The following is a 21,282-nucleotide window of genomic DNA, read 5'->3' on the forward strand; positions in this document are numbered from 1 at the left end:
TGTAATCTTGGTTGAAGGAGGCATTTGGTGCCGAGCTAATACAGTATACAGAGGTATTTTGGTTCTCAAATGCCAAAAACCCGGAAGTAAGTGTTCTGTTTTTTGAACGTCTTTCAGAAGCCGAATGTCCGATGCAACTGTCGGCTATTGTTTCTGGGGCACCTGCACAAAACAGAAGCTGTGCCTTGGTTTTCGAACATTCAAACGGACTTCCGGAACAGATTAAGTGTGCCGCTTTTGTTTTTGCTATTTATTTTGCATTTTTGTTTTTGAGGATTTTCCAGTTCATTTGCTTTTGTGACTGTGGGGAACCCAGTTCAGCTACTGACCGATTGATTCTATGGCTGTGGAAATGGATGAAAGCCCCCCATCCAAACAATGACTATCAACAGTGCAGGTAAGAAAAAATAGTAATTTTATTTTTATCATCTACAATACTGTCCTATTTATTTATTTTATTATTGTTTTTATTTTATGGCTCAATGGTCTCGTTAGATAGTAAAATTTGTGTTAAATTGCTGTTTTAGGGGTTGTTTTGAAAAGTCTGGAACGGATTAATCCATTTTGCATTACTTTCTATGGGAAAGCGTGCTTTGGTTTTGGAACGCTTTGGTTTTGGAACAGACCTCTGGAACGGATTAGGTTTGAGAAACAAGGTACCACTGTATCTGAGTTTCTATCACTGAACCTCGGGAAGAGTCCACATTTCATGCACTAATGTGGCTATGTAAACAAGTTAGGGCTGGCTCTGAAGAGATTACCGTTCTGTACGTTCCACAAACCCTGGAAAACACCCCACATTAACCTCTTCCTGCCAGGCTTGGAATGAACAATAAATCACTAATACAGAGTTGTGCTCTCACAAGTCTAACACATAGAGGTCACATGCAAAGGAAACATTGATGTTTCATCTGTCACATGATGAAGGGCCGGAAGAGGACATTCCGGCTGTGCTGTTCAAATGCACGCCGGGTGTGTTTCAAGTGTCATTTTCTCTGAGGCATGCATCTCAAAATCCCATTTCTATAAACACTAAGAACTCCATGATGTGGCAACCAAGAGCTACAGGTTCCCAGTCCATGAGGAGGGGGCACACTGAATCAGCAACAGGGCATTGCACTGCAATGTGATGGATGGCGCATGCATGCACACAAGGAAACAGTGCGCATTAAGAGTGCAGACCATGAGCCAAAGAGAAGCACATGTGGATGATGGACTTTTTGGAGCTGGCTGATCTCACTGGGAGAATCCGCGACCAGAAAGAAGAGGAAAATCAAGAAGACTGGAAGAAATTTAAAGATTATTTGAACAAATATTGTAATATTAAAGATTAGTAGTTACTTGAAGGTACTAAACAGGCCTAGGAATAACTTAAAGGTAAAGGTAAAGGTACCCCTGCCCGTACGGGCCAGTCTTGACAGACTCTAGGGTTGTGCGCTCATCTCACTCAAGAGGCCGGGAGCCAGCGCTGTCCGCAGACACTTCCGGGTCACGTGACCAGCGTGACGAAGCTGCTCTGGTGAGCCAGCACCAGCGCAGCACACGGAAACGCCGTTTACCTTCCCGCTATTTATCTACTTGCACTTAAGGGTGCTTTCGAACTGCTAGGTGGGCAGGAGCTGGGACCGAACGACGGGAGCTCACCCCGCCGCGGGGATTCGAACCACCGACAATACGTTAGCAAGTCCTAGGCGCTGAGGTTTCACCCACAACGCCACCCGCATCCCTGATAGGAATAAATTAAGATTAAATAAATAAATAAGATATAGAATGTTAAGAAAAGTTAAGAAATTTGATCATAATCAGAATATTGTGCTTTTGAATAATGATATTGGAAAACTGCTACATTTAGTTACAAGGAAATTCAGATGGAAGAGATTAAAGGAAGTCAAGTAATATGTTTAAGAAGTTGGAAATTTAATTAATTAATTAACTTTTTATTGTTTAAGTGTTTGTGGTTGTATTTTCGGTTATCATCTGTTATATGTGTTCTATTTCTTCTTTTTTTGCTCTTTTATTTTTGTTTCATTGATTTTATAGTATTTGCTGTATTTGTATGAAACTTAATAAATATTATTGAGGGGGGGGGAGAGAAACACATGTGTGCATGCAAAGAAGAAGAAGTTTTATTATTTACACCCCACCCATCTGTCTGGGTTTCTGCAGCAACTCTGGGCAGCTCCCAACAGAATATTAAAAACACGATAAAACATCAAACTTTAAAAACTATCCTAAATAGGGCTGCCTTCAGACGTCTTCTAAAAGTCAGATAGTTGTTTATTTCCTTGACATCTGCTGGGAGGGCGTTCCACAGGGCAGGTGCCACTACCAAGAAGGCCCTCTACCTGGTTCCTTGTAACCTCACTTCTCACAGTGAGGGAACCACCAGAAGGGCCTCGGAGCTGGACCATCAGTGTCCGGGCTGAACGATGGGGGTGGAGACGCTCCTTCAGGTATACTGGGCCGAGGCCGTTTAGGGCTTTAAAGGTCAGCACCAACACTTTGAATTATGCTCAAACACACTGGGAGTGTTACTGTTCTTGTACTAGCATGGCAGCAGCTAGTTTTTCCTTATGGGAGGCAGTCCTTAATGCCCCTTCGGGTGCCACACCAGAATGTCCCTCCTGACGTTTAGGAGAAGCTTTTAAGAAGGAGTGGAGGGCGTCGAAGAAAGATGAGGAGCCCCTGTTCACACATAGGACTGTGCCCATAACTCTTCAGCTTCATCCCACTTTGGCCTGTATCAGTTCACCAATACCCAGAGCAGGGCTGCTTTAAAGCCAATACAGATCCCTAGTCCTGGACCATTTGGTCATGTAATGTATGTTACCAGAACAAAGACAGGATGTCCTCATCTCCTGGAAAAGGGAGCACCTTCCTTTCTCTTTATTCCAAAGGAAGTGGGGAGCGGCAGAGAAAAGCAGGAAGCAAAAACATTGGGACGAAATGCTAAGCAAACCTTCTTATGTGGTACTTCCCTCAAGGAGCAAAAGTCAAGGATGTTTTCCTCAATGTTCAAAGAGGGCGTAAAACACCACTCAAACAAGGCCCTTGAGCAGAGGTAGCCAAACTGCAGATGATATTGGACTACGACTCCCATCACCCCCAACCATTGACCATGCCGGCTGGGGCTGATGGGAGTTGTAGTACAAAACAACTGGAAAGGCGAGCAATGTATTGGTTACTTCTGCTCCAGAGAAAAACATGGTTTTCTGAGAATGAGGCTTGCAGTTCCACATTTAAGATTCTGCTTTGGGGCTTTGGTCAGGAAGAACCATTTCAACCCAAGGCTGATAGTTTCAGAACCTTACCCCTAAATAAGAGAGCTTGAGCTGCAAAGGAGTGCATGTTGACACCCTGCTTTTTAATCCCAAATTGGCTCCCCAAATTATGACCCACAAAAATACACAATACTGAATTTGCGTCACGCTTCACAGCAGCGAGGAATTTCAAGGGCAGGGCTGGGTTTGGCCTCTTCTGGAGGGGAAGATTACTAGAAACAGATCTATAAAAACATTGCAAAATGCCATAGGAGGTCACTGCCACTTGCCTCCACCTAATAATAATAATAATTTTATTATTTATACCCCGCCCATCTGGCTGGCAATAAACCCACTACCTCAAACCAGGTTCCCAGACAGAGTCACCTTGTACCCCTACCAATTGTGGAGCCACATATATACTAATACAGACACAATTCTTTGAGTGCTACTTCTTATGTAGCCAAAATGCGAGGGGGGGCACTTCAAGGTTTACAGAAGTACAGTGGTACCTTGGTTCTCAAACAACATGGTTCCCAAACACCAAAAACCTGGAAGTGTTCCGGTTTTCAAACGTTTTTTGGAAGCTGAACATCCGATGCGGCTGTCGGCTATTGTTTCCAGGGCACCTGCACCAATCAGAAGCTGTGCCTTGGTTTTCGAACATTTCGGAAGTCAAACAGACATCCAGAACGGATTAAGTTTGCCTCTTTTGCTATTTATTTTGCGGTTGGTTTTTTTTGAGGCTTTTTCAGTTAATTTGTTTTTGTGACTGCGTGGAACCCAGTTCAGCTACTGATTGATTGACTGTGTGACTGCAGAAATAGATAAAAGCTCCCCCATCCAACAACGACTATCATCAGTGCAGGTAAGAAAAAAAATAATTTTAATTTTCATCATCTACAATACTGTCTTCTTTATTTTATAGTACAGTACATTGATTATTGTTTTCATTTTATGGCTCAGTGGTCTTGTTAGATAGTAAAATTCATGTTAAATTGCTGTTTTAGGTGTTGTTTTTAAAAGTCTGGAATGGATTAATCTGTTTTGCATTACTTTCTATGGGAAAGTGTGCCTTGGTTTTGGAACGCTTTGGTTTTAGAACGGACTTCCGGAACAGATTAAGTTTGAGAACCAAGGTTCCACTGTATTAAAAAGTCTTGTGAAAAAGCTGGCAGGGGTGTGTGACAGAAAACATCCCACTGTGTGTGCTGAATAGACATGGGATACTAATTGTTGTTGGAGTGGGAGTAGGAAAATGGAACGGCATGGCTGGAAACCTGAACAGGAGCAATTCCACACTGCAACTATTTGTTGCAGACCCCACTCACCAACACACACACGCACACGCACACACACACACACACAGAGAGAGCACCTCTCCAAATGCCTTTGGGAAACCCAACGTCCCATGCCAATAAGCCTGTCAACTAAACGCTGTAACCCTCGCAGCAAAACAAAACAAAATAAATTCTCTAGACTTGCATCAGACCCCTGGAGGACCAAAATAATAAAGCACAGAGGGAGCAGCTTCAAAGAACTCAAGTGTGGCAGCTCAGCTTGCTTTGTAGGGTTATAAAAAAGAAAACATAAAAGCCATGTATCTAGCCCTCAGTGTTTCAGGAGCTTGGAAACATTTGGACAATGAAAGCTTGGGTGGGGTGGTGTTTGCAGAGACCAGAATATTGTGTTTAAGAGTTTGGTCTCTCCCGGGGCTTATGCTTTTAAAAGGAAGCGCCAAACAGTCAACTCACACCAAAAGGGCATTCTTGAGCTTTGATAATTATTATTATATTATAAGGATAGACTGTCCTGCCTGGGAAGTGGCACACCGGAGAGCTATGCAGCAAGACAGGTTGGAGTGGTTTTGTTTAGAATCTTCTAAAAGATGCCCTGAAGTTAACGTTTCCGAATGCAATAATATTTTATTATTTGTACCTTACCCATCTGGCTGGGCTTCCCCAGCCACTCTGGGCAGTTTCCAACAAAGATTAAAAATACATTAAAATGTCACACATTAAAAACTTCCCTAAACAGGGCTGCCTTCAGATACCTTCTAAATGTCAGGTAGTTTATCTCTTTGATATCGGATGGGAGGGCGTTCCACAGGGAGGGCGCCACTACCTAGAAGGCCCTCTGCCTGGTTTCCCTGTAGCTTTGCTTCTTGCAGTGAGGGAACTGCCAGAAGGCCCTCGGCGCTGGATCTCAGTGTCTGGGCTGAATGATGGGGGTGGAGACGCTCCTTCAGGTATACTGGGCTTTAAAGGTCGGCACCAACACTTTGAATTGTGCTCAGAAACGTACTGACTTCTACTGGGAACGCGTAAGGAAAACATTGTACGGCCTACCCCACAGCCCTACCCCAACTGAAGCCGAGATGAAGCCGTGATGAAACGTTCACCTCTACACAATTTCACTCCTACGAAAAAAAATCGTTGCAAAAACTTTCTGAGACGCACAGTTTCTAATGTTTTAATGCAACACTACCCTCCTTTTAAAAATAATGTATGCAAGTTGCTAGCCAATAACTATCAGAAGACCGCTGAAGAGCCTGCCTCCAGGGGTAGGGAAACTTTGTGGCTCCCCAAAGCTTCTCAGACTCCAATTCCCATCAGCTCCAGTTGTCACGGCCAACAGTAAAGGATGGGAACTGTAGTTGAGAAAAACAAAAATCTGGAGAGCCCCAGATTTCTACTCCTGTGTTTGAGGGAGAGGTTGGGAACAAGACACAGACCAGTGTCTAGATAATAAGAGGATCTCTACATTATTAGGGTTGCCATATTTCAAAAAATGGAAATCCGGATACAGTTGTTGAACTGTTTTTGAGCTATTTTTAAGGAAATTTGCCAAGAAAACTACATGGGTTGCCATACACCTGGGTTTTCCCAGACATTTTTTTCCAATTTTTGGAAATTTCACCCAGATGCTGTTTCCGAAGGATGAATCCCAGGTGTGTCCGGAAAATTCTGGACTTAGGGCATCCTTAGTTACATTATCCTATTTGAGGGTTGATTTCCCTGCTGAATTGCTGAGGTGGAGCTGGCTTGGAAGGAAGACAAAGCAGCACAGAAGACCTGAAGGACTTGATTTGGTAGGGCAACCAAAGGTCAGCTGGCCAGCCAGCGTTGCTTACACACATACACACAGACAAGAGTTCAAGCCAACCAGAAACCTGCTATGCCTGGAACACTAAACCTTCCAATAAGCATGCCTATCAGCATTGACATCTGGCATGAGATTTCTGAACTTCTTTCAGAACCACTGGAAATTATCTTGGCATGCAAAAAATTTTTTTATTGCTCTGCATATTTGTGTGCAGTAAGATGTTCGCTGACGCAAGAACACGCAAGTAATCTGAAGCTGAAAGTTCAGGTTTGGAGTTCCACGCTGTCTCTGCTGAAGCAAGGAGTTTGGCTCAGGAGATTTGGCCTGTTGTGGATGGGTGGAGGGAGCAGTGAAGATAATAAAAACAGGACAACTGTTCAGAATCTGAGTGTGGGAGGGAAAAACAGGTCTCAGCAACCAACTGCCTCTTCCAGTTTCTCAAGTGATACCCAAATACCTGCGCTCTCCCTCAAATGGAGACTATTGCTTCAGATGGTATTTGCACAAAACTAAATGCAGAATTGGGACACGGGTGGCACTGTGGTCTAAACCACTGAGCCCCTTGGGCTTGCCGATTGGAAAGTCTGCAGTTCGAATCCCCGCGACAGGGTGAGCTCCCGTTGCTCAGTCCCAGTTCCTGCCAACCTGGCAGTTCGAAAGCACATCAACGTGCAAGTAGATAAATAGGTACTGCTCCGGCAGGAAGGTAAACGGTGTTTCCGTGCGCTGCTCTGGTTTCACCAGAAGTGGCTTAGAGATGCTGGCCACATGACCCAGAAAAACTGTCTGCGGACAAACGTCGGCTCCCTCGGCCAGTAAAGCGAGATGAGTGCCGCAACCCCAGAGTCATTCGCAACTTGACTTAATTTTCAGGGTCCTTTACCTTTATCTTTTTTAAATGCAGAATTACTCTTTCAGATGCCTAGAAGCTGGAAGGGGGAAATGTGAATGCTTTATAATCGGAGATATTTGGGAAGACCATGCTGGTCTCAATAGTTCTTTTGCCTCTGCAAAATGCACCTTGATCATCAGGGAAAAGGTTTATTGTCTTCACAGAAGCACTAAAAAGCATAATGCACGTGCATGGTTCCACCTCAGCACCCCACTTGCGTTCCAAGAGTATCAGACATTTTCTAAACCAGCTTCTACAGCAATAGAAGCTAGGTAGAAGCTTGCTTTTAACAAGAGAGAGATTAAAATTAAGAGCAGAGATGGTTTAAGATGCCGATCTCTGCAACCCAGAAAACAAATTGTCACTATTAACAAACATGGTGCCATTGTGGAATTGTAGATTGCACACAGCCCTGTTTGAGACTGAGGCACGCAATGACATTACATTTCAAACCAAGAACGCAGCAGGTTACCGGCTTCTCTCAATAAGTAGAGCAGAACACACTCAAGCAAGGTGCTGTGAGGGTAGAGAATAGAGTGCCTGGCAAAAAGGCATCGTGAAGAATTCAACACTAGGAAGAAAGGTATCAAGGCTGTCCATGATAGGAATAACAAAGGAGTAACACTTTGGCTTTTGAAGCTCTGGATGAATATGGTATTTAACAGGAAGTGAGTTTTCCTGTTATCAGTTCCATCCCCCCACAAAGACTGCCAACTTGGGGGATAAAGTGCATAGCCTGTCCATTTGCCCATCCTTCAAATCAGCCGCCACATCCAATTATTCCGGCAGAAGGTCTCCATGTGCAGCATTTATTTGGGAGCGGCGGTGGCAGCCAGAGCATCTGCCAAGTCAGCTATTCTGCAAGCCACAAACTGCTTGTACTCTCAAAAGGCCCATTCCAAAGTGCAAAACCAACTATGCTGGGAATCTCAACACAGGCTATGCCTATCGCACAGATCTCACCACAGAGCATTTTAATAATATCAATGAGCCCAGGTGCCCGGCATTGATGACTGCAAATGCTGTTCTATTTTGGCTGGGGGAGAAATGTGCTATGCAGCAGCAAGCCCACAAAGGTTTACCTCAGAGCGCAGCAAGGCCTGGAGTTCAGTTCCAGATGGCAAAAAGGATAACACAATTCTTTGTGTCAGGGACCAATGCTGTGTGAGTGTCTGGAGGATGGGTAGACAAACTAAGGCCCGGGGGCCGGATCTGGCCTAATCGCCTTCTCAATCCGGCCCACGGACAGTCCGGGAATCAGTGTGTTTCTACATGAGTAGAATGTGTCCTTTCATTTTAAATGCATCCCTGGGTTATTTGTGGGGCCTGCCTTGTGTTTTTACATGAGTAGAATGTGTGTTTTTATTTAAAATGCATCTCTGGGTTATTTGTGAGGCATAGAAATTCGTTCAGTTCCCCCCCCCCCCAAAAAAATATAGTCCGGTCCCCTACAAGGTCTGAGGGACAGCGGAGCGGCCCCTTGCTGAAAACGTTTGCTGACCCCCTGGTCTGGAGGCAGTGTTAGAAACTGGAATAGAAAAGCTAGGAGCCAAATGGCTTCTGGGACTTGGGATATGGGAGCCAAAACAGAATGTTTAGTCGCCACGGTGGCGGGTCAGCAACACTTTTTATTATTTTGAACTAATACGCAATTCACATAAGTGACACATTGTTAATACTACAGTTTTAGCAGAAATTGTTAATACATGTTTAATTTGGTGTTTACAATAAAAATATCGGTATCTACTTCAGTTTTCAAAACACTCTACACTTTATTGTTAAACTCCTAGATGTAGTGTCTATCCTCAACATATACTTTGAGGCTTCAAAGCAAATACAGTGGTACCTCGGGTTAAGTACTTAATTCGTTCCGGAGGTCCGTTCTTAACCTGAAACTACTCTTAACCTGAAGCACCACTTTAGCTAATGGAGCCTCCTGCTGCCGGAGCATGATTTCTGTTCTCATCCTGAAGCAAAGTTCTTAACCTGAAGCACTATTTCTGGGTTAGTGCTGTAACCTGAAGCATATGTAACCTGAAGCGTATGTAACCCGAGGAACCCCTGTACATTTCAGTAATCCTTCAGTGTCAGCCAGGTGAAAAAAAAATGGCACCCAGACTTTCTGAGGTGCTCGCAAATGGAGAATCTTCAGGTACAAAGTACGCCAGGAGCCCTGCTAATTTCGAACCCTGTCCGGAAGCGGTTGGAGGATGGGTGGCAGCTAATGGATTGTGACTGAGTTCTTACAAGGTAGAAGTATTGTTTCTGGGGGACAGAGGGTGGGCAGGTGTGGGGGACTCCGTGGTCCTGAATGGAAAAACTGTGCCCCATTGTTCCACCCTGTGGAACGCCCTCCCATCAGACGTCAAGCAGATGAGTAACTATATAACCTTTAGAAGACATCTGAAGGCAGCCCTGTAGAGGGAAGATTTTTAATGTATAATGTTTTATTATGTTTTTACATGTGTTGGAAGCTGCCCTGAGTGGCTGGGGCAACCCAGTCAGATGGGTGGGGTATAAATAGTAAAATCATCATTATGGAATGGGATGTCCCTATTTTCACCGGAGAAATGTTGGAGGGTATGTGAATGGCATAAATGGGCATGGCTTTGGTATGCAGTCACTACTGAAAGACACCCCAGGGGTACATTAGCTTGAGCCCTCTAGAGAATGGATCGGGTTTTTTTAGAGCTCTGCTGGGTGAGCAATAGATTGACAATTGGAAGAATGGAGGCCTATGAAACAGGATTATATCAGCTATAAAATGCTTGGGACACCCTTGAACTGACTGTCCTAAGGCTGAGGTTTCTGGTTTTTGCTTGTTAAAAGGCTTACTGGAATCTGCTGTCAAAATCCATCATTTAAAATCAATGTTGGAGGCTGCTTTGTACAAACACCAAATTCCATGGTCCATTAAAAAAATTACTCTTTGCTGTTCTTACAAAAGGTTCCATCTGCTGCTGAATCTGGAAGCTGCGACTGAAAGGATTAATCAGGGCTGTAGGAGAAAAGACGCACAATTTGTGCTCATCAAAAGGATAGGGGAAGGTTTCACAATGTTATGTCTCCCCTATTTTTTGGGTTAACCCAGAGGGAGCGGAGCAGAGAAAAGATAGCATTCAACTAACTTTTACTTAGAGTAGACCCATGACAATCAATGTGCCTAACAACAATTTAAATGGGTCTACTCTATGAAATTAGAGGAAATTCCTACCAATAGTACATAAAGTATTCTTTCGGTAGTACAGTCGTACCTCAGAAGTCGAACAGAATCCACTGGGGAAGTCCGTTTGACTTCCGAAATGTTCGACTTCCAAAGCACGGCTTCTGATTGGCTGCAGGAAGCTCCTGCAGCCAATAGGAAGCCGCGGGAGCCCAGTCAGACATTCGGCTTCCAAAAGAACATTTGAAAACCGGAACACTCACTTCTGGTTTTCAATCGTTCGGGAGCCAAAACATTTGACTCCCAAGGCGTTTGGAAGCCGAGGTACAACTATACTTTTATGAACTGACTTTACATTTTACATCAGCTGGAGCCTGCAACTCCATTTATATATCATGACCAGCCACCATTAACTAATCTCTGGACGGACATCCCTCAGGAAATTGTGCACATGTATTCTTGCTTAGGAGGACGCGGATGGTGCTGTGGGTTAAACCACAGAGCCTAGGACTTGCCGATCAGAAGGTGGGTGGTTCGAATCCCCACGACGGGGTGAACTCCCATTGCTTGGACCCTGCTCCTGCCAATCTAGTAGTTCAAAAGCACGTCAAAGTGCAAGTAGATAAATAGGTACTGCTCCAGCAGGAAGGTAAACGGCGTTTCCGTGCGCTGCTCTGGTTCGCCAGAAGCAGCTTAGTCATGCTGGCCACGTGACCCGGAAGCTGTACACCGGCTCCCTCGGCCTACAGAGCGAGATGAGCGCCGCAACCCCAGAGTCGGTCACGACTGGACCTAATGGCCAGGGGTCCCTTTACCTATTCTTGCTTAACAACCGCTATAAAACTAAAGTTGTTTTTATCCCTGGGAATCATTTCCAGAGGGGACAACTGCATTGGTCGTTTTAGCTGTAACACAGACCACCAAGAGCCTTGTGGCACCTCAAAGACTTTACTTGCACTTACTACGCATCAGTTTTCACAGACTTGAGTCCATTGCACCAGTGCAGGCTTTGGGCAACACACAGAAAGGGGCCAAAAAGTTGTCTTTGCTTTTCAGATAGTGTCCTTGAAGCATGGGCAGCCAACCTGGGAGTCTCTAGATCAGACATAGGCAAACTCCAGCCTTCCCGATGTTTGGGACCACAATTCCCATCATCCCTAGCTAACGGGACCAATGGTCAGGGATGATGGGAATTGTAGTCCCAAACATCTGGAGGGCCGGAGTTTGCTTATGCTGGCTCTAGATCCTGCTGCACTACAACTCCCATCATTCCTGGCTGTAGGAACATGCTAGGCTAGAACTGATAGGAACTGAAATCCAAAACATCTAGAGAGCACCACGTTGGCTACCCCATTGTTGAGACTATGGGCTGGCTCATTGATGTATATGAGAATGGAGGAGCGATGTTGCACGGCAAATTTCTTTCATTGTATACAGTGGTACCTCGGGTTACATACGCTTCAGGTTACATACGCTTCAGGTTACATACTCCGCTAACCCAGAAATAGTACCTCGGGTTAAGAACTTTGCTTCAGGATGAGAACAGAAATCGTGCGGCGGCAGCGGGAGGCCCCATTAGCTAAAGTGGTGCTTCAGGTTAAGTACAGTTTCAGGTTAAGAATGAACCTCCGGAACTAATTAAGTACTTAACCCGAGGTACCACTGTATTTGCTTTGAAGCCTCAAAGTATATGTTGAGGATAGACACTACATCTAGGAGTTTAACAATAAAGTGTAGAGTGTTTTGAAAACTGAAGTAGATACCGATATTGTGTTTTGAAAACACAATACCAAATGGCTCCTTGAAACAAGGTTGCAGTCGCCAAAACAGACTGTCTAGTTGCCATTTGGGGGCAAGATGCCCCTAAAGATTTTCCAAATGATGGGCTGACTGTGATCAATTCTCAGTCAAACATCTGGATAGTTCAGACGACAACCTTGAGCTAGGTTAAGAGCTCTGAGAACATAAAGAAGAAAAGTCACTTGATCCAGGGACAGTCCACATATATACTGGCCTATTCCAACTTCTTTTTCTTAACGGGGACTGCTCCTGCTCAGGCTGCACACACACAAAAGCAATTTGGTTCCAGAAATTCATTCCAGTTGTGCAGATAACATGTAAGTGACAGAATTCTACAGCATGGGGTATTAGTGTGTGAAAACAGTCCAGAACCAATAATCCCCACGCATGCACCTCCAGATGGCAGAGACGTCAAACGCCATCCTGGCACCCAGGCATTTTCACTTGGTCACAAGTGGTCAAAAGCCAGGTGCAAAATTCGCCTGGCTAATTTCAAGCACTGCTGAGAACATGAGATGGCAGCAATGCAGGAAGCATCCTAATAAATCCTTATGACAAAGACGTTTTCAGGTCAACAGTTCTACCTGGGGGGAAATTCTGGAAGCATGCCTGCAGCAGCCAATGAAACACAACCACTAAACCTAAGCTGGCTCAAAGATTACTACAGTATCTGGATGGCTCAAGGGGATGAATTATGCATGCCTCTCGTGTTTGAATGTTTGCTGGATTTTTAGAAGAGCAAAGAGTAGCATTATGGCACACAAGCAAACATGGGGATGCAACCAACCTACAGTTCAACACACACCCCATATCTGATCTCCTGTCGAAGCCTATTCTTACTCCTCAGTTTTAAAAATGACATAAATTAAAGGGAGATTGGTCTATCGCCTCCAATTAGACAGGAATGGCTAGCTGGCTAGAAGCTCCGGGTTCAGAATAAGTATGCCATTGAACGCCAGTTACCTTAAAGGACCAGTGAGCTACAGCGCTGATGCCCTGCTTCTGAGCTTCTCAGATGCATGTGGTCACTTCTTTGAACAGACTATACAGTGGTACCTTGAGTTACAGATGCTTCGGGTTACAGACTCCACAAACCCAGAAATAGTACCTCGGGTTAAGAACTTTGCTGCAGGACGAGAACAGAAATCGTGCGGCGGCAGCAGGAGGCCCCATTAGCTAAAGTGGTACCTCAGGTTAAGAACAGTTTCAGGTTAAGAACAGACCTCCAGAACGAATTAAGTTCTTAACCCGAGGTACCACTGTAGAGATGCAGGACAATATGCTTGGCCTGATTCAGGAGAACTCTTCTTATTTTTTCAACATGGTGCCCTTCATATGCTCAGCGCTAAAAAATCATTACAGTGGTACCTCAGGTTACATACGCTTCAGGTTACATACACTTCGGGTTACAGACTCCACTAACCCAGAAATAGTACCTCGGGTTAAGAACTTTGCTTCAGGACGAGAACAGAAATCGTGCAGTGGCGGCACAGCAGGAGGCCCCATTAGCTAAAGTGGTGCTTCAGGTTAAGAACAGTTTCAGGTTAAGAACAGACCTCCGGAACGAATTAAGTATGTAACCAGAGGTACCACTGTATGTGGTAAGCACCAAATGGCTCCTTAAACCAGGGCTGCAGTTCCCAAATCAGAATGCCTAGTTGCCATTTTGGAGCCAGTATTTTGGAGCCAGATGACTCAAAAGTCCTCCCCACCCCATACGACTGTTTGGTTCCTGAAATTCATTCCGATTGTGCCGATGTAATATAACAGGTAGAGTTCTGCAGGATACCGGTATGTTGCTAGTGAGTGAAAACAGTCTAGATCCAATGATTCGCAGGCCCGCACCTCCAGCTGGTGGAGAAGTCAGGAGCCATCCTGGCCCCCAGGCATTTTCACTTGGTCGCAAGCCTTCAATAGCCAGGTACAAAATCTGCCTGTCGCCGAGCAAATTTCGAACACTGATGTTGCTCAACTACAATTCCCATCAGATCCAGCTGGCAAAAGTCAGTGGTCAGGAATTATGGGAGTTGTAGTCCAGCAGGAAGGGAAAGGGAATTATGTTACCTAACCCTGGACTAAATTCCTTGGGCATGCTTGTCAACACATCCCAGTGGCTCAATGCCGGCTCCTCCCAAGTGAAAACACGCACGTTTAAAGGTCGCTTCTTCTGCCAACATGGCCCTCTAGAGCAGGGGTCAGCAAACTTTTTCGGCAGGGGGCCGGTCCACTGTCCCTCAGACCTTGTGGGGGGGGGACTATATCTTGGGGAAAAATAAAAATGAAAGAATTCCTATGCCCCACAAATAACCCAGAGATGCATTTTAAATAAAAGCACACATTCTACTCATGTCAAAACACCAGGCAGGCCTCACAAATAAGCAGAGATGCATTTTAAATAAAAGGACACATTCTACTCATGTCAAAACATGCTGATTCCCAGACCGTCCGTGGGCCGGATTGAGAAGGCGATTGGGCCAGATCCGGCCCCCGGACCTTAGTTTGCCTACCCACGCTCTAGAGCTATACACTTGTCTTACGCAACTTCCCAGCATTATCCCGGATAAGCAGATTACTGAAGCCGTTACAGAACTCCAAATCCCTGCTAACGCTCCAGAGTCCGCAGATGGGACTTCGGACTAACCTTTAGCACACAAAGCCACGTTGGGAAGCTGAACTCGCTGCACCAGAGAAGGAGAGATGCCAGGAATCTCACAGCTTGCCAACCTCCTCATATCATGCATAAGCTGCATGCGGAGCTGTCTCTGGGCAGAGACAGGGCCACAAATAGAGATGCAACTCTTGCAAATGCTGCCATCCAGAAAAAACATCAACATCCCACCCAGCACTCTGAAACTGAACTGCTTGTGCATCAGGTGCCAAAATGGAACTCTTAGCAAGCATTCCAGAAGCTTCATCTCAGAAGTCCCTGTGTGACACAGCAGAGTCTTGACTTAAATCTGGGAAGGGCGGGGGACAAAGAGAGAGAAAGGCCATTACCTTAAAAACCATTGTAAACAGCGAAAACCGTCAGTTGTAGTTTAATAGTGAATTTTGGATATAATGGAGATGGAAACGATTTGGATTATAGTGGTACCTTGGTCCTCAAACAAAATCCGTTCTGTAAGCCTGTTTGGCTTCTGAAACGTTCAGAAACCGAGGCGCGGCTTCCTGTTGGTTGCAAGAGCTTCTTGCACTCAGCAGAAGCTGTGTCGCACATTCGGGTTCCAAAAAACGTTTGAAACAGGAAGCATTCACTTCCGGGTTTTTGGCGTTCAGGAACCGAGGTTCCACTGTATTCTAAAAGATGCAAGAGGAAAGGATTAATAATAGGACCCGCAAAGGGGAGGAGGGAAGTCCGGGAGATTCTTTGGAATCTTGTCTTTATGTTGTATGTTTGTGATTGCAAAAATTTTAATTTGAAAACCAAATAAATAATTTAAAGAGAGAGAGAGAAAGTCCAGGAGAGTTTCTAATGGAGGTCTAACACAGGCTACTCGCCCATGGTGAAAGCAGCACAGCTTTAGGGAAAGTTCTGCTCATTGTAGAGCTAGAAAAGATTCAGGAAAGGGGAATCCACAACTTGAAGGGGTTGGTGCAAGTCTCCTATGAGGAAGGCTTGCAAGACTGGCAGCTTCCAAGTAAAGGGGAGAAGGCATGATAAGAGGTGTGTATCATGACTCTGGAGGGAAGACATCAAATTTACAGCATGCTACAATTTAAAAGAGGGACCCGGGTGGCACTGTGGGTTAAACCACAGAGCCTAGGACTAGCCAATCAGAAGGTTGGCGGTTCGAATCCCTGCAACGGGGTGAGCTCCCGTTGCTCGGTCCCTGCTCCTGCCAACCTAGCAGTTCGAAAGCACGTCAAAGTGCAAGTAGATAAACAGGTACCACTCCGGCGGGAAGGTAAACAGCGTTTCCGTGTGCTGCTCTGGCTCGCCAGAAGCAGCTTAGTCATGCTGGCCACATGACCCGGAAGCTGTACGCCGGCTCCCTCGGCCAGTAAAGCAAGACGAGTGCCGCAGCCCCAGAGTCAGCCACGACTGGACCTAATGGTCAGGGGTCCCTTTACCTTTACAGTTTAAAAGAGAATTGCATGAAAATGCTTTACAGGTGACATTTGACACTGGTTAAGTTAGCTAAAATATATAGATCCAGGACAAGCATATGTTAGAAATGCAGGGAGGCTGAAGGCACATGGATTCACTCTAAAAAGATTAGACAGTTTTGGGAAATGATTTACAACGAGCTTAAGAAAATGTTTACATGCTCTTTCCTGAAAAACCCCTGAAGCCTTCCTGCTAGGAATTATGGGTCATGAAATTCCAAAAAAGTTCAGGAGAATCTTTATGTAAGCCACTGTAGCAGCCAGAATTTTAATTGCAAAAGACGGGGAAGGATAGGATATACCATCTAAACTAGATTGGCAAAACCAATTAAGGGAATACGCTGAACTGGTGAGACTATCAGGTTAAGAGACGTTGCAGATGAAAAATTTATCAGAGAATGGGACATATACAGAGTTTATGTAAAAGAACACTGTCAAATTACTAATCCGTTAGCAGGTTTTTTACAGCTGTATCTTGCCCTTCCTTCTAGACACTGAGAGTAGTGTGCATGGCGTTCCCAAATGGTCTTTCATTCAGATCCTGATCTTCTGAACTTCAGAAATACACCAAGACAACAAACGCTCATTCGAATGTACAGCTCACAGAAAAGAGAAAGTTCCTGAAAGCAAGTGTCAGTAGGGCTGAGAACAGTTCTGAACACCTTTGAGGCTTGTTTGGCTAAGCAACTTTTGCCTCCCAAACATACAACTTAACAGCAAAATAGGGACACGTATGCCAGTCATTCACAGACACAGATAGCCATCTATCTGCATGCATTTCTTAGAGATTGGCATCCTGGCCAGGTCACACCCTAGAGTTTCTCCCACACACCTTTAAAATGGCATCTGAATTGGGAAATTATGTTAAGGGCAGTTTCTCCTCTCTCTTCCTCCTTCCTCCCCTGTTAGGAAACACTCTAAGGAGGTCACACAGCATGTGGAAGAGGAAGACAGGCATCAGGAGGGGAAGCGGGGAGACACAAAAACATGGCTGTTACCTCTCCCAATTCTGTTTTCAAAAGGTACAGTGAGAAGTACCCAGCCTGCGATCTGGAAATGCCAACTTTATTTGCACAAAGGCCAAGCGACCAGTTCACCAACGGAAAACACAGGCAAGATGTTTGCTGTCACATACTCTATTGTGAAGCAAGCCACGATTATTCCAATTTCCAGAAAAGCTTGAAGGTGGGACTAAGATGCCTCAAGGTTACCCAGTCAGAGAAGATGCCATTTGAAAATGGAGGCACAAGCAGTTGATAAAATTTTGAAACCTCAAGCCCAGAGATGGGGAAACAACAGCCTTTCATTTTATGGAACTACAGCTCCCATCGTCGCTGGTGGGGCTGATTGGAATAGGAATAGTTCCCTTATTCCTGGCACTAGACCACCTGCTGTATCATCACCAAGGGCAAATCAAATGCGCGCGCACACAAATCCTCCAGAAATGAATAAGTATTTGAACATTACAGATGGTCTGGCCTGCCCAGCCCTGACTCAGCCAGCCCACGACACCAGACTTCTCTTGGTCAGGAAGACCCACAGCCACAAATGCTTCTTATTTCAGCTATCTAGGCACACACATACACCTCACAACTCATCCGTGCCAAACATGCTGTTGGAGAATGCAAAACAAAAGCAGTCAGCAGCTTAGACCAGGGGTCAGCAAACTTTTTCAGCAGGGGGCCGGTCCACCAGCCCTCAGACCTTGTGGGGGGCTGGCCTATTTTTTGAAAAAAATAATGAACAAATTCTTATGCCCCACAAATAACCCAGAGATGCATTTTAAATAAAAGGACACATTCTACTCATGTAAAAACACCAGGCAGGCCCCACAAATAACCCAGAGATGCATTTTAAATAAAAGGACACATTCTACTCATTTAAAAGTACGCTGATTCCCGGACTGTCCACGGGCCGGATTTAGAAAGCGATTGGGCCGGATTCAGCCCTAGAGCCTTAGTTTGCCTACCCATGAGCTAGACTCTAGGCTTCTCAAAGCAGAGTCCAGCCTGCTTTTGCTCACCAGAAAAGCACAATGTGCACCAATGGTTCTAGAGAAATACTATATGGGACCTGGGCAAGAAGACTAGGGCTCCAATATCCACTGGGTTGTGAAGCATGCTGGGTTGCCTTGGTCAGGTCAGGTCAGTATTTAATGATTAGCCATTGTTATATTTATATCCCATCTTTCCTCCGAGCAGCGAAAGGTGGTATACAACGTATCTCCCTCTCTCCTTTTTATCCTCACAACTCCTCTGTGGGGTAGGTTAGGATGAGAGGTAGTGACTAGGCCAAGGTCACCCAGTGGGCGTCAGCAGACTCAATCAGTAGAGCATGGGCAAAATATTTTTGCATTGCAGGGGTCTGACCTAGATCACCCTTGTGGTCCCTTTCAACTCCACAGTTCTGTTATTCTAGATACAGAAGTTGTCCCAAGAACTCCTGTTATGAGGGCAGCTCTATAAATGGGTCCGTATAGTTAAAGCTATGGTTTCCCCAGTAGTGACGTACGGACGTGAGAGCTGGACCATAAAGAAGGCTGATCGCCGAAGAATGGATGCTTTTGAATTATGGTGCTGGAGGAGACTCTTGAGAGTCCCATGGACTGCAAGAAGGTCAAACCTCTCCATTCTTAAGGAGATCAGCCCTGAGGGCTCACTGGAAGGACAGATTGTGAAGCTGAGGCTCCAATACTTTGGCCACCTCAAGAGAAGACTTCCTGGAAAAGACCCTGATGTTGGGAAAGATGGAGGGCACAAGGAGAAGGGGACGACAGAGGACGAGATGTTGGACAGTGTTCTTGAAGCTACCAGCATGAATTTGACCAAACTGCGGGAGGCAGTGGAAGACAGGAGTGCCTGGCGTGCTCTGGTCCACGGGGTCACGAAGAGTTGGACAGGACTAAACGACTAAACAACAGCAACAACAAATAGGGGGGGGGGAACACACAAATAAGTCGCTCAAATAAAAAGAACAACTTTGTGCAATGACATTAATTTAGTCTTTTAATTACTGCATAATTACAGATTATGTCGTTGCCAAGTTAAGAACTCCAAGAGAAACATAGATAAAAACAAAGGGGGGGGGGGTTCGGAGAGAAGATTCCGGTTGTCTCAGCCGCCGTAAATAAGTTGACTCACTGCTTATTATCTCACTAAGTGAGCAAAACTCTGCAAGTGACATGCTCGACCTCAATTTCTCAACCCGCCTTCTCAACTACCAGGTTATGACAGCACAATCCTCTGTGTTGGAGAGACGTTTCACCGCAGAGGCGGCCTGACGGGACTTGTTGCTCTCTCCTACCTGAAAATCGTGGGCTTTTCCGCCTTGCCAGCCAATGCCCCCTTCACAGCCTGTGTGTCAGGCAGCCTACGGTACCACGGGAAGTAATCGCTGCTGACCCCCCCCCACCCCCCAGGTCTAGGCTTCCCATATTTCAAAGGCTGAAAATCGGCGGACGGAAAAGTTGTCGAGCTATTTGTTTACGCCAAAGTTCTAGCTATGCTAAGCGGAAATCGGCACCGCCGACGTCGGTTGCCATGCGTCCGGATTTCCCCGGACACGCAGTGTGTCTCCGGGAAATTCCGGGCGCGCGACCACCCGAGAACATGGGGTCTGGGGTGCAAGCTGGAGGGGGGGGGCGCAAGTCGCTTCCTCTTCTGTGACCCCAAGCCAACTCCCCCCCCTGCCTTTGCTGTCCCGGGAACATCCCCGCACCGCCGGCCGTCTACTCACGAGGCACTCCCGGACCCGCTCGTGGAAGAGCTGCTCCCGCGTCGACAGCACATCGCCTTCCGCGGAGTCCATGCTCTGGTCAGCATGGCTGAAGGCGAGAAGGGCTGGCTCGGGAGCCGGGGGAAGCAGCGCGCGGGAATCCCAGAGGCGCCCCAGGGCGGGAGCCACAATGGAGAAGGCAGAGAGCTCCGTCCGCTTTCCTCCTCCTCCTCCTCCGGCTTCGCAGGCGCCTTTTATATGGGGGGTGGGGGTCCCTTTCGACGTCACAATGGCGCGGCGACGTCACAATGTACCCTCGGCCGCAGCCCACGGAGCTCCGCGTTCCATTCTTAAAGAGACACGGCCCCCCACCCGCCAGCTAACGACGCCACTTTCGCAGCAAAGGAAGGAGGCAGCCTGACGACGCCAGCTCCCCTTCGACGGAAACGCGCCGATTGGCTGGAGAAGGGCTCGTTATCATTGGCTGCCTCCGCAGACCGCGGCTCAACCTGGTAGGCCGAGCGGGGCGTCCATTATTCCGCAGGTAGCCACGCCCACCCGCGCCTATGAGCGCAGCAACTTCAGAGTCGTCCGCGACTCGACCTAAAGGTCAGGGGTCCTTTTGCCTTTACATTTATTTCTTCCTTTCTCTGCCCCGGTGCGGCACCCTCGTTGAGACAGGGGGGCTCTTTTGAAGTTCGAGGGAAAGTTTCTAGAAGGTCATAGACCCTGAGGATCATCTGTGGGAAATAATTGCATACAGTTGAAAACGCTGGCAGCATTAAGATAAATTCAACAGTGTAAACAAGTTTTGATGGATGCAATAATGGAATACGGCATGGTATCGTTTTTGTAAAATATGCTGGGATTTATGATACGTGAAATGAACCATGGAAGGAGAAGAAGGGAAGTCACTGATATTTTAAGGATGTAAAATGAGGTTTTTTTTAAAAGTAATATTTATTAACATATCATAAACAATCAAAAACTTCAAAGTTTAAAGATAGAATACAAAAACCAAAAAAACTACAAAAATGAAAAAATACAAAACAAAACACATAGAGGTACACAATAGAGAACCATTAACAGAATAGAGAAAAAAGAAGAAAAAACACCAAAAAACAAAACAGAAAAAAGATTAGTATTTTCATATCTTATACATCATTCACTAGTTTCTTGACCTCCTCACACCTCCCTTTTTGTATTCCAGTTCAGATATTTAGTTCAGCAAATCCTTACCC

The 21,282-nt window shown here is 45.8% G+C and overlaps 1 protein-coding gene across 1 annotated transcript in view; it reads right to left on the bottom strand.

The window, feature by feature from the left end:
• Positions 1-20,458, bottom strand: part of LMBR1L (limb development membrane protein 1 like) — a 51,213-nt gene extending 30,755 nt beyond the window's left edge. The window contains exon 1 of the mRNA XM_081181436.1: positions 20,063-20,458. Coding sequence (XP_081037562.1) covers positions 20,063-20,134 — 72 coding nt within the window. The 5' untranslated portion in view covers positions 20,135-20,458. The remainder of the gene's footprint in view (positions 1-20,062) is intronic.
• Between the last annotated feature and the right edge of the window lie 824 nt (positions 20,459-21,282).

The sequence above is a fragment of the Podarcis bocagei genome (genome assembly GCF_964188305.1).
Source record: "Podarcis bocagei genome assembly, chromosome: 2".
NCBI classification, from domain to species: Eukaryota; Metazoa; Chordata; class Lepidosauria; order Squamata; family Lacertidae; genus Podarcis; species Podarcis bocagei.